This window comes from Lepidochelys kempii, chromosome 10 (genome assembly GCF_965140285.1).
Source record: "Lepidochelys kempii isolate rLepKem1 chromosome 10, rLepKem1.hap1, whole genome shotgun sequence".
NCBI classification, from domain to species: Eukaryota; Metazoa; Chordata; order Testudines; family Cheloniidae; genus Lepidochelys; species Lepidochelys kempii.
Window position 1 is genome coordinate 60,084,598 of NC_136389.1, and position 13,651 is coordinate 60,098,248.

The window sequence follows — 13,651 nt, forward strand, 5'->3', positions numbered from 1 at the left end:
TGGCACTTAAACCAGGAATAATTTGGATTTTAAATGGGAATCATTATACCTTTAGGGCAAAATTTACATGAGTTCTGAAGCTTGCACAAGACCCAATGCATTGCTTAAGCCCTTCATATGGTATGTAAATGTGGCTTCATTAGTCCAGAGGGCTTTGTACTGGCATCTGTTTAACCTTTATTTGAATATCTATACTGTAGTACAGACTTGTTTGTTTTGGCTGAACAAAACCTGATTTTTGGCTTTATTGTATATTTTGATAGCTAAGCCAGTTTCTGCCTGAATAATGTTTGGTTTGTGTTTTACTCACTGGTGGAAGTTTAAAAATTAATGTTTGAAGATCTCCTCCCCTCTCTGTCTATCTTCAATCAACACTCCAAGGTCCTGCATCTGAATCATAGAAATGTCGGGCTGGAAGGGACCTGGACATGTCAATGAATGCCCCTTTTTTTCCTGCAAAAATGCACTTAAAATAGGGCCTCAATTTTACGAGAATCAAGCCCCAAGTATCTAGTGCAGATTTTAGTTATCTGGATTATTATTATTTGTATTACCGTAGAGCCTAGGAGCCTAGTCATGGACCAGGGTCCCTTTGGGTTAGGCAACAAGGATTATTTGTTCTGTTCTGATTTTTTGCTGGCCTTAGTACTCAACTCTATTGTCTTTCATCCTTTCCCCAGGAGCTTGGGGAAGAGGTGAGCCTAGGGATAGTGAGGCCTTGTTGCTTTGTCATTATACCTGTTCTCGTGATCTGATGTGTAAGTTGTGGGGCAGTTGACCATTGAGGTGGAAGAGCAGCTTTACTATATGTTTTGAGTATTTACTGTGACAGTCTGCAAGGAGGCTATATCTCTTTGGGATTGTCCATGATGGTGGTGATGTGAGTGTTCGTATTCTGGAAGAGCAACTAGAGTGTAGGATGGGTGCCTGTTTGCAGTTTTATATATAAAAAACAGTGCAGCATCCTTTTAATCCTTAGGATGTGGCACTCTTACTCCCCATTAATCTAACTCTATCCATTAGATTATGTAGGGCATGCATACTTTTGTTTAAATTGACTGTCCTTTTTCTCCACATACAGGTACCGAGGACCAGACAGCTGGTGACATCTCCAAGTCCCATGGGCTCCTCTGATGGCAAGGTTCTTCCGCTCAATGTTCAGGTGGTCACCCAGCACATGCAGTCAGTCAAGCAGTCACCAAAGACTCCTCAGAATGTTCCAGCCAGTCCAGTTGGTGACCGTTCCGCCCGGCATCGTTACCCACAGATCTTACCTAAGCCAGCAAACACCAGTGCTCTCACCATCCGCTCGCCTACTACGGTGCTTTTCACCAGTAGCCCAATCAAGACAGTTGTGCCAGCTCCCCATGTAAATTCCTTAAACGTGGTAAAAATGACAGCAATATCTCTTGCCCCTAGCAGCAGTAGTGTACCCGTCAAACACACTACTTCATTGAACAGCAGTACAGGAGCAATGGAAGAATCGAGGACTGTTCCGCAGATTAAAAATGGGTCTGTTGTTTCACTTCAGTCTCCAGGATCCAAGACAAGCAGTGTTGTAGCTACACCTGCAGTTGAGATCAAAATGGAACCAGAAGCATTGCTGGATGAGAACCCAATACAGTGCCAAGAGAATTCTGATGTGTCTAAAGCTATAAAAGGAGCACCAGGCCTGCCTACTGCTCAAAGTAATCATTTTGAGGGAACAACCTTGAAAGGTTCCACTGAGAGCATCAGTGAAGTGAAAACAGTTAAGGGCTGTGATCAGAGACCTGAAGGAGCAAGGACCAAATATAAAGCTCGACCTAAAGAAATCATACCAGTTTCTTCAGCAGGCAATAATCAAAGCACTCTCACTCTCTCAGTTGCCACTCAAAACTTATCCAACACCAGCATCAGTTCACCTCCTAGTGGTGATTCTACTATTAAAGATAAAACATGCACTAAAAGTCCAAGGAAGCGACTACCTTCTACGCTTCAGGAGTCCCAGGTACCACCTGTAAAGAAACCACTAGTGGGGCAGCTTTCAGCAGGTAGCATGGAAGGTCAAAAAGGAAGCAGTGTTAAGAAGGTTCAGAAGGTTGTATCATTAGCTAGAAATGACAGTGCTAGAGCACTTGCTCAAGTTCCTAGCAAGGTCACTATAAAAGTAAATTCTACAGCTTCAACACACTTAGTGACAAACTGTCCATTGAATTCCAACGTTATAAATACCAGTGATTCCACTTTGGGACAGCAGCTCACAGCCTCATCTCCAGATATAAAAGTAAAATTGGAAGGAAATTTGTTTATCTTAGAAAATGATTCAAAATCTGATGGCAGCTTTAATCCAAATGCATGGCAGCATATCACTAAAACCTCTGACTTTACATCTGTGAACGCTGAACAGCAGCAAGATATCAGTGTTATGACTATTGCAGGACAGTCTGGCTCTAATGATTTACAGGAATCTGGATGGGAGCCAGTGCACTGTGAAGGAATACAACAGGATACATACAGCCAGCAGTTACAGAGCCAGATCCAAGAATCAGCTTTGGGTCAAATACAAGCACAGTCCTCAAATCAGTTACCGTTACCTCTGCAGTCTGAGTTAAAAGAATTCGAACATACAGTCCCTCAATCAAACGAAAACTTCTTTTCATTTGATGATGACCTTACACAGGACAGCATTGTGGAGGAACTGGTGCTCATGGAGGAGCAAATGTCAATGAACAGTTCTCATCCTTATGGTAGTTGTCTGGGAATGGCACTGCAGAATCAGACAGCAGCTCAAGGAGCTCCAATGTCATCTCATCCAAGCAATACGCACTTCTACCATTCAATCCACAACAATAGCACTCCAATTCACACTCCCACACCTACCCCGACTCCCACACCTACCCCGACTCCGACCCCAACACCCACGTCAGAAATGATTGCTGGATCTCAGAGTGTGTCACGAGAGAGCCCATGCTCACGACTGGCTCAGACTACTCCTGTAGACAGTGCTCTGGGAAGTAGCCGGCATACACCCATTGGCACACCACATTCAAACTGCAGCAGCAGTGTCCCTCCTAGTCCCGTGGAATGCAGAAATCCTTTTGCATTTACTCCAATAAGCTCCAGTATGGCATACCATGATGCCAGCATTGTCTCAAGTAGCCCTGTGAAACCAATGCAGCGACCTATGGCTACTCACCCTGATAAAACCAAACTTGAGTGGATGAATAACGGGTACAGTGGAGTCACTAATTCATCAGTTTCAAATCATGGCATTCTTCCAAGCTATCAGGAGCTAGTGGAAGACCGTTTCAGGAAACCTCATGCTTTTGCAGTTCCTGGCCAGTCGTATCAGTCTCAGTCCCGGCACCATGATACTCACTTTGGTCGTGTGACTCCTGTGTCACCTGTATCACATCAGGGAGCCTCTGTAAATAGCACCAACAAGCAGGAAGGCTTTGCTGTTCCTGCCCCTCTTGACAACAAAGGAACAAGTTCCTCTCTCAATCACAGTTTCAGATGCCGGAGCGTAAGCCCTGCTGTCCATCGCCAGCGTAATCTTAGTGGAAGCACTGTCTATCCAGTTTCTAATATACCACGCTCTAACTTGACCCCTTTCGGAAGTCCAGTAACACCTGAAGTTCACAATGTGTTCACAAATATTCATGCAGACACTAGTGCCAATAATATAGCTCAAAGGAGTCAGTCAGTCCCTTTGACTGTCATGATGCAGACAGCCTTCCCGTCTCTTCAGAAACAAACAAACACTAAAAAAATAACAAATGTGTTGTTAAGCAAACTTGATTCTGATAGCGATGATGCAGTAAGAGGTTTGGGAATGAACAACATGCCTTCAAATTACACAGCGAGGATGAATCTCACTCAGATTTTAGAAACATCCACCACTTTTCCTAGTGCCAACCCACAAAATATGATCAATTCCAGCACTTCAGTTTATGAATTCCAAACACCAAGTTACCTCACAAAAAACAGCAGCACCGATCAGATCAGTTTTTCTTCTGGAGATAACCAAGCACAATCAGAAATTGGAGAACAGCAATTAGATTTCAGCAGCACTGTAAAAGACTTTTTAGGGGAAGACAATCTGCAAACCAACCAGCAGCTGGTGAATCAGGTGGTGTCAGATCTCAATAACGGTGCATCTGTCTTTTCCAGCGACATCAGGTTGTCTTCCGACCTCTCAGGCAGCATTAATGATCTGAATACTTTAGATACAAATCTACTGTTTGATCCAGGTCGTCAGCAGGGACAAGACGACGATGCTACACTGGAGGAGTTAAAGAACGACCCCTTGTTTCAACAAATCTGCAGTGAATCCATAAACTCAATGACTACATCAGGTTTTGAGTGGATGGAGAGTAAGGACCATCCTGCTGTTGAAATGTTGGGTTAAATTTGTTTAATAATATGTATGTAGCACACTGTATCTGAAAGACAGACGTATTGTATTTGTCTTAATGGAAGTGCCTCCTGCAGCAGAAACACTTGCTAAGAATTGTGGCATTTTTAAAAAAGAGTTTGCTGTACAAGTCGCTTATTCTTTAGCTGGGAATAGGCAGTCTTTTCAATTTTAAATAAATTTCTGAAGGCTATTGAAGAGCCAGTATTAGAATTTAAATTTTATAGGGTTCCCACTTAATAGCATTTCTTATTGTAGCAAAAATATATATACATAGTGATTGAAAACCAGCATTCACAACTTCAGGAGAGGTGTTGGGAGGGTTTTAAATCCAACTTACTTGTTACTAGAGATTCAGTACTTAGTACTGCCTGCTACTTCTGAGGAGATGTTTGATATTGGCCTGTGTTATTCAAGTCAGAAATGTGTGGGACCTGTAGACAAGTAGGTGGTTGATGAGAGAGAGGGGTTACAGCTTGATGTAGGGCATACAAGTGGTGTTGTCTCATTGAGCATTACCCAGAGCTGCAGTACTATGGTGAATCGTGAGGAATATGTGTGACACCATTTACATCTATGATGAAGGGCTAAGATAGGAGAAAATAATGGGAACGATCAAGGAAAGAGAAAAATGCACTAAAATTTTATTTTAAATATATATATTTAGTGTTTTTATCCATTGATATCCAGGACCTCACCTTAATGTTATTTTAGTTTTCACTTTAAATGTTGGATTTTAATATGAGTTTAAAATGCATGATAAAAGATTCTGAGCACTGAGGCTTAATAAAAGTAGACATATGTATATTAGAAAATGATAGTTACTGTTTTATTATTTATCAGAATTAGCGAAGGTGACATGACATTTGTTTTCTTTTTTCAGTAGAATGGCTGCATGAGCTTATTAAAATATTACTATGTTTAAGATTTGTTATTAAACCCATCTGTTCTAACCTAATGGGGAGTAGAGGAAGGTGTTTTTCCTCTGTATTTTTCAGTAGGCTGCCCCTTTCTGTGCCTCCTGAAAATAAAGAAGATGATAAAAATGTTCTGATATTGGCTGACAACTATTAAAAATAACTTTTATAGAGCCATAATGTTACCAGGCACTTTACAAACATGCAGCAAGACACATGAAGTCCTTGGGTAAAATTTTCAAAAGTGCTTATGTCCCATTGTCAAAACTGTATTAGGTACTAAGGATCCTAAATCTCATTGACAGTCAGTGAGATTTAGGCTCTTAAGTCATTTAGGTGCTTTAGAAAACTTTAACCCTTGTCATTAAAAGTAAAAGAAGAATTTGAGTGTTGTAAAAATCTCTAATGATGAATAAAGAAAAGAAACTTAACCATCCAAGGTCCTAATGCTACAAAGGGGATCTGCACAGGCAAACTCTGACTCCCATGTGGAGTGTCACAGATGCCAGGCAGGCAAATCACTTTGTAGTATTGTTCCTGGAGCTTTGTAAGGGGTTTGTTGTTTCTCCTATGGACTGATGACATCAGTAGAACTTAAAGCAGGGTGTCACATTAGAGGGTTGTTAGGTTATCAGCTCATGTAGGAGAGAGGCAGAATGCCGCCATCTAGATTGGGCAAATGAGGAAGAGAGGACCAGATTTTCAGCTCTTGAAATGTATTTTTTCAATTTCGTGGTTCTTGAAATGTATTTTGGTAATTTCTTGCATTTCTGCTAATGATCTGAAATCTTCAGTATTTGGTTTTGACAGCATTCGTTGCCATGGTGCTGCTCACTAGCACTCCAGCTGCTAGCACATCATTGCTTCTCCTGGTCCCTGGGATCAAAGCCCTGAAGTAAGGCAGCCCCCAGCCCGTGAGCTCGTCTGATGAAGGACAAACAGTTGTGCCATACTGCAGCACCTGATCCCACGGGCAGCAGACCACAGAGAGAGTTCATGCCCCTCCTCAGGCAGACTCCTTTTGTTTTCTTAAGAGAGGCTTGCAAATTTTTTCAAGTTTGTGGGGGAGGTATTATTATAGGGTAAGCTTTGGGTTGATTATTTCCATGTTCTGTTGATTTCTACCAAGAAGTACACATTAGAGCCATTTCCCTTTTTGAAAGAAGTTGCCCAAGGCGGATCTTGAACTGATGTCTTTTGAGATGCTCAGTGCATCGCAAATCTGATCCTGTATCAAGTGCCAGCACCACTGTGCATATGGCAACCCTGCACTTCCAGCAGGCCTGACATGGGGGGATGACAAGGGAAGGCACATACAGGAGGGAACATCTGCACTGGTATTACGGTGTTCTATGTACGTGCATGGCGTTCTTCCCTTGCCTTGGTGCTGCTGGCACTGCACAGTAGCTCAGTCTAACTAGTCCCCTCCAAATTCTTGTGTTCTAAGAACATTTCTCAGCAAAGTTAAAGTAAATTTAAAAACTGGCTTTTTCTAAATTATGCAGCCATCACCGAAGGTTTTTAAATGCAAACGCCACATGGGGGCCTGGCAGAAAATTTTCCTTTAACTTAATTAGCAGGCAAATAGGAGTACTATTTAATCAGTGGATTTAAGGCAAATGTGTGTTTAATTCAATAAGGATTCATTAAATTACCACACATAGGGGTAAAACATTTTCACTTCAATAAATGGTGCTAGGCTAGCTCACAGCTTTGTATATTGGTATGTATTAGTTTATTGGAGTTCATGTGTTTGCTGTTATAATTAATAATCTGTTAGATCCCTGTTCTTAGTGCTAGTTACTTCTTTACTGTACATTGAGACAGAGCACTACTGCACACCAAAGTATGCAATACCCAAAGGAAAACTCTGTGATTCTAACTAATGGAAGCCTGTCTGTGTCAGATACTCCAAAAATAATAATTTGAGACAGTTCTGACCCCTTGTTTACATTACTGGCTTCCTACTATGAGAAAATAATGAAATTATTTTGATAGCATATTTTGCTAAAGTATAAAGACTAGTGAATTTGTACCCCATGTACAGTATTGCAGCAAACACTTTAAATTTGGTTGGTTAGTCCAGCAAACTTTCTGGGGTTCATATATTGCACTAAATTTCTGTTGAACCTGTGGCAGGCACGTTCCTTAGGATAAATGCAACCAATACGGCCCACAGATAAAAACTTTTTAATGTGTTTCATTATTAAAAGGCAAAATGTCATAAAAATGACAGATGAAGTTGTCTTATGTAGCAATGTGCATTGATCTCAATGAGATATTTCTATTTCTTATTCTCTTACGTGAGAATATTACAGCAGGAAGAAATTAAGTTTAGTTTGCTTCACCATGTTAATACATGATCACAAGATGTGCATGAGTGTTATTGACTTATCTTGTACAGTACTAGGTATATTCCTGTAACCACTTTATTTTTTTTATTCTTTTGCTGTATTGAAACTGGTTCCGTGTTAACCAGGCAAGCATAGTTATTCACAAGTAATTTACTTTTTTATGTTTACTAAATTAGCTTAGTTATTGTTGAATATGTTCCTTTCTTGGATTATTTTTTATTGTTCTGGTGTTGAAAAACATTTTTGTACCATTTTATCATGATAAGAATTCATGAAGTAAAGAATTTGCAAATAATTGCGATAAGCACTGACTTCTGAACTGAAAAGAAGGAAAGCATTTCTTGTGCAGTGCATCTGAGGTTCATATAATAGTCTTGTACTATACTGTGCTTTCTTTGCTGCACCATAAGGAAAGAAATATCCCTGTTCTACATTTTCATTTAGTGCAGGAAATCCGATTCCCCGCCCCCAGTGTTTTGTTGTCTGTTGTACTGCTGAAACTACAGTAGTTGAATATTGCAGTAGCATTTCAGTTATTTTTTTTATTGAAAGTGCTCAAAAATTGTTTTTTAAATGTTTTCAAAAACAATAAAAACATTTTATATTAAACTGTCTTGTTGAGCGTTTTCTTAGCAATCATATGGGAAGGTACATTGATGTTGACAAAATAAGGACCTTTCTGATTTGTATAAAGCAGGTCACTAAACTATCCAGTCACATCTTAAAGCCCTGATCCTGCAAAGATTTATAGTTTACAGTCTTACCTTTTAACACATGGATTGTCCCAATGAGATCAATGAGACTAGCTCATGTGCTTAAAATTAAGCATGTGCCTAAATCTTTGCAGGATCGGGACCTTAATTTGCACTCTGAGTTCTCTTGAATGCAACAGAACAATAAATACCATAGAGCTTTTTTGTAAGCATTTTGCTCCATGTTACATGTCCAATACAGATGTTAAACCAGAGGAATGGAAGGCAGTAAATGTTGCTGTATTTTTAAAAGACACTGAGGAGATCCAGGGAATTAAAAGACCAGGTAAACCTTAATCTGAACCTGGTGAACGGGTAGAAGTTGAAATGTTCAAATAAGTCTAACTACTGTGGCTCCTGCAAGGGAAGAACATGTCAGTAAAATAGTGAATAAAGAACAGGAATTCAGTTAGACTTTTAAAAGGCAGTTGACAAAGTTCCGAAGAGGTTACTAAAGAAATCTAAGTAGTCAAGGTGTGAGAGAGAAAGTACTGTCATGGATTAGAAACTTGCTAAACCAGAAAACAAAGAGCAGGAATATATGATCAGTTTTCATCATGTCAGAAAGTTAACGGTGGAGTGCAACTAGGTTATATACTGGGTCCAATGTAGTTCAGTGTATTAATGCTCTGAAAAAGGAGGCAAGCAGTGAGATGGCAAAATCTGATGAGGACAAATCTAGATCATTTTGCATTAAGATTTGAGAAGATTATGAGAAATGTCAGGGACTTGAGTAAAATGGGTGAATGGGCAGCACAAAGAAAGATGAAATTCAATGTCAACAAATGCAAAGTGACTTGCCTATGGAAAAAGACCTGGGCATCGTTGTGAACAGCTCACTGAAGATCTCTTCTCGATGTACCGCAACAATAAAAAATGCAAATAAAATATTAGGATGTACAAGGAATGGGATAGAGAATAATACTGGGAATTATAGTGCCATTCTAGAAATCAGTGGTGTGCACTCATCTGGAATAATGTTCAGGTCTGGTCACCCCATGTAAGAAAAGATAAAACAGAAGTGATATTAAAAACGTGGAGAGACTGAAAAAGACTGGGACCTTTGGAGATGCATAAGAAGAGACATAACAGTAATCAAAAGAAGGAATGGCATAGAGAAGGTAGAGGGGAATCTCCTGTTTACCCCTTCTCATAGTGCAAGAACAAGGGGACTTTCAATAAAATTGAAGGGGGGGATTCAAAATTAATAAAAGGGAAATATTATTTCACAGACTCTGTAACTCATTGCCACATAGTACTGAAGCCAAGAGCTTAGCAGGCTTCAAAAAGGAGTTTCACATGTATATGAATAATAAGAATATTCAGCATAAACATTAAGCAATAGCTTTGGAAAGGATATAAACCTATAACCTTTGGGCCATAAGCTAACCTTTAACTTGGTTTAGTAGGAAGTTTTGCTGGGGGCAGGTTATCTGTCTCACACCTACCTACAACAGGGTTTCTTTCACCAAAGAAGCTGAAGCTGGCCACTTTCAGACAGAATACTGGACTAGCTGGGCCCCTGTTCTGATCCAGCATGGTAATTCCTGTGTTCCTAAATGAGAAACATGGCTTGACAGGATACTAGATATATTAAGGGGATTGGTTTTCAAGGTGGGCCCTCCCCCCAATTTTATATTTTTGCAGGTATGTATATATTTCAAAGTACCTCTCAAATTGCTAACTACCAGCTTTCATTAGATATCCTACAAGGTAGAGTTTGCATCATTCACCCAAGACTTGGCTACCATAAATTCCCACCCTAGGACCCTTTCGTCCCCAACTTTAGCTCCTATATTCTAGAGACATTCCCACCTACTTTATATTGAGGGTAGCATTTGAGGGCTTGTCTTCACTGTGGAGTTAACTTGGTCTCTTGCTTGGGTGTTGTCCCTGACTGGCTCCCATCCACACACACAAACCTCTGACCCAAGTGTGTTCATGCTTTACACCTACGGGAGCTGTCTTGTCCTGGAGTACTGTTTACATTTGGGCTGGTAACTGATCCACTTTGCACTGTGGATGCAGGCTAAACTACTCCAGTGGCTTCCCATAATTCTCCCTATGTGCCCAAAAGGACAAACAAATTCTCCCACAATTCACTGGGAAAAAATCATAGCCCAGCATAGCTTACTGCAGCACAAAGAACCATGGGTATGTCCCAAACAATTCCCAACATCTCACATGAGTGAGCATAGTACCAAGGTGGATGCAGTTGAGTGGGATGCACTCAAGTATGACATTGCAGTATGTCCACTCTCACCTGGGCAAGGCCAACCTCGGTGTTCCCACCTGAATGCTGACTACTCCTGCTCTGATGAGTTAAGAGGAATTCATCTACAGCTTCCTGCAGGGGCCCCAATACGCTGACATGGGTAACAGTAGAATCTTGCCACTCTGTCACACATAGAATCATAGAATCATAGAATATCAGGGTTGGAAGGGACCCCAGAAGGTCATCTAGTCCAACCCCCTGCTCAAAGCAGGACCAATTCCCAGTTAAATAATCCCAGCCAGGGCTTTGTCAAGCCTGACCTTAAAAACCTCTAAGGAAGGAGATTCTACCACCTCCCTAGACCTCCATGGTCTAGAGTTCAATTTGGATAAATAAAATGACATTGAACAAAGGAAAATCTGGGATGAATGTTTCTAACAGTAAAGTGTAGTAAGTGATGAAATATCTGAAATCTTCAAGGGACTAAAAAAAACAGCACTAATCTGAACTGTACTCTTCAAAAAATATAACCATTGTTTTTGAGTAGTGGTTAGAGAGGCAAGATGAAACTTGTGAACACTTAAAGATACATATAACTTGTTATCTCTGCAAGGTTACTTATGGTTTTATTATGTCTTTTGAGTTTGTTAGGGCTCAGTTCTTCCCCGCATTTCCTGTTCAGCTTGTCAGAGATCCAGTTTTACTAACTGTACCTGTTTTCTGAACTCATGCATGGCATAGGTGAAATCAGCACAGACTGAGGATCGATTTAAAATGTAAGGTGCTAAAGATACTGCATTCTCATTCCTGGAGTTTCCAGCATTTCAACAACCGCAGTGAACAGTTGGTTTGAAATGTAACACACTGTTACTTGCTGGTATTTTGTAATTATGGTATAGCTATCGCATTTTGTTTCCGTTATTAGAATGCATGTGAAGTATAGAGGTTGTTACGGCAGCTTGTTGAATTATATTAGAGGAGGGATGTCTTGTTCTACTCTGACAAATGTATTTTATATCTTTTGAAATACAAGAGATGAAAAAACACAAAGTCAAAACTGACCTCTGTCCAGATAGCTTAATAACTTTCAAATTTACCGTTATAAACTCCTTAATGCTTCTATCTATAAAATTATATTTTAAATACAAGTAACTCCTTTCTGCTATTAATGTCTTCTCTCTCCTCATTCCCCTTCATCTCAGTGCAGTTTCTGACACTGCAGACTACTCCATCCTCATGGAACATTTGTATATCTAAGCAAGCACCTTCAGTTTCTCTGCAGTCATGGGTCCACTCATAACTATCCCATTTCTCTTTTCCATCCCTGTGCAATAGCTTTTTCGCTGTCTTGTCTGTGGAGTCATCATTCTTGGCCCTCTGAACTATTTCTCTTTCCGCTACCTTATTTCTAATAAACTACCACTTTTATACTCAACTGCATGTAACTTTTGACCTCCGTCCAGACTTTTTGTGACCAAATAAACTAGTGACTTCATCACAGTTTATTTCAGTTAATTGTCTCCCAGTTAGAAGAGCAGCATCCTGAAACACAACTCCATCTCTCCTATCTCCCTCCTTCACAACTTGTATGCAGAGTTGTTGTAGCCTTGTCGGTCCCAGGATATTAGACAGACAAGTGGGTGAGGTAATATCTTTTATTGAACCAACGTCTGTTGGTGAAAGAGACAAACTTTTGAGCTACATGGAGCTCTTCTTCAAGTCTGTGGAGCTCAAAAGTTTGTCTCTCTCACCAACAGACATTGGTTCAATAAAAATATTACCTCACCCACCGTGTCTCTGTGAAGTTCATAACCTTGGTAATTCTGGGCAACTCCCTACACCCTACCTCTGCTGAAAACGTCATCAATTTCTTCATCCCTCTTCAGCTGGAGTAGCTCAGTTCCCTTCTATGATGTCGCAATGTCTCAGCTATCAGAGTCCAGCGTCTGCCAAATGCCACTGCCCAATGTCTCACCCATGCAAAAAAGTGTGACCACATTACTCCCATCATCTAACAACTCCACTGATTTCCCACTCCTCTTGGAATCTAGTCCACAACCGTTGTGTTGTTTTAGAAATATTTTCAAATTAATACAAAAATTAACATCCCTCCCAAAGCAGAGATTTTCAACCTGGGGTCCGCAGATTCCTGGGGGTCCACAGACTGCCTAAGATTTTCAAAGAGGTCCACACTTCCATTCAAAATTGTTTAGGGGTCCACAAATGAAAAAAAGGTGAAAACCACTGCCCTAAACTAATTTGAAAAGTCCCTCTGACATTTTTTATTTGAAAAAGAGGAGACCCATTGGGCCTCCAAACATGCAGCTTTGTAATAGGTGCCCTATTTGCACATGCAGAAAGCCACCAAGCAGGCAGGCAGGCAAATATGTGCCCTCTGTATACAATTATGTGTTTTTGTGCTTGCCATTGGCTGCAGCAGCAAATATTCTGGATGCTAGTGTAGAGACCTTGGGTAATAAGACAGTTGATACACAGGCCCTTTAAAAATTGTGTGTGGTGCAGTAGGTCTATAGATACCTTGTTACTAGGGAGGTGAATATAATGCAAAGTAAATATGAAAATAACATACCCCTAGTTATATGAGGAGTTTCTTCGAAAAGAGCATTATGGACTAATAATCAGACAGGGCTTCAGGATTCCCTGAGGGGAATCTGAAATCGAAGACAATGCCAAAGAAAACAAAAGTGGAGTCTGATAACTAATTACACCTTCCTTGTTTCGTTCTTCTATTTTTTTCCTGACTGGGACCTACAGGGTAATTTCCAAAACATGCTTGTTTTCCACAGAGTAAAACTGGAGAGTAAGGTGTTCCCATGAGTCAGGAGTGTAACAAAACAAAAACTCTTTGTAAAAGTTGATTTAATATTTTGATTAATATGATTGATAGCAAAATCCAATGTTTTATAAACTTTAAATTTTCAAAGATAATTATCCACAACTTGTTGCTAACCTACATTAAAAGGAACTTTTTTGATTATACAAAGTGGCCAAAA

At 40.1% G+C, this 13,651-nt stretch overlaps 1 protein-coding gene across 1 annotated transcript in view; it reads left to right on the forward strand.

Annotated features, from left to right (window-relative positions):
• Positions 1-8,279, forward strand: part of RFX7 (regulatory factor X7) — a 119,037-nt gene extending 110,758 nt beyond the window's left edge. The window contains exon 9 of the mRNA XM_073303792.2: positions 1,082-8,279. Within this exon, the coding sequence (XP_073159893.1) occupies positions 1,082-4,393 (3,312 nt within the window). The 3' untranslated portion in view covers positions 4,394-8,279. The remainder of the gene's footprint in view (positions 1-1,081) is intronic.
• The last annotated feature ends 5,372 nt before the right edge of the window (positions 8,280-13,651 follow it).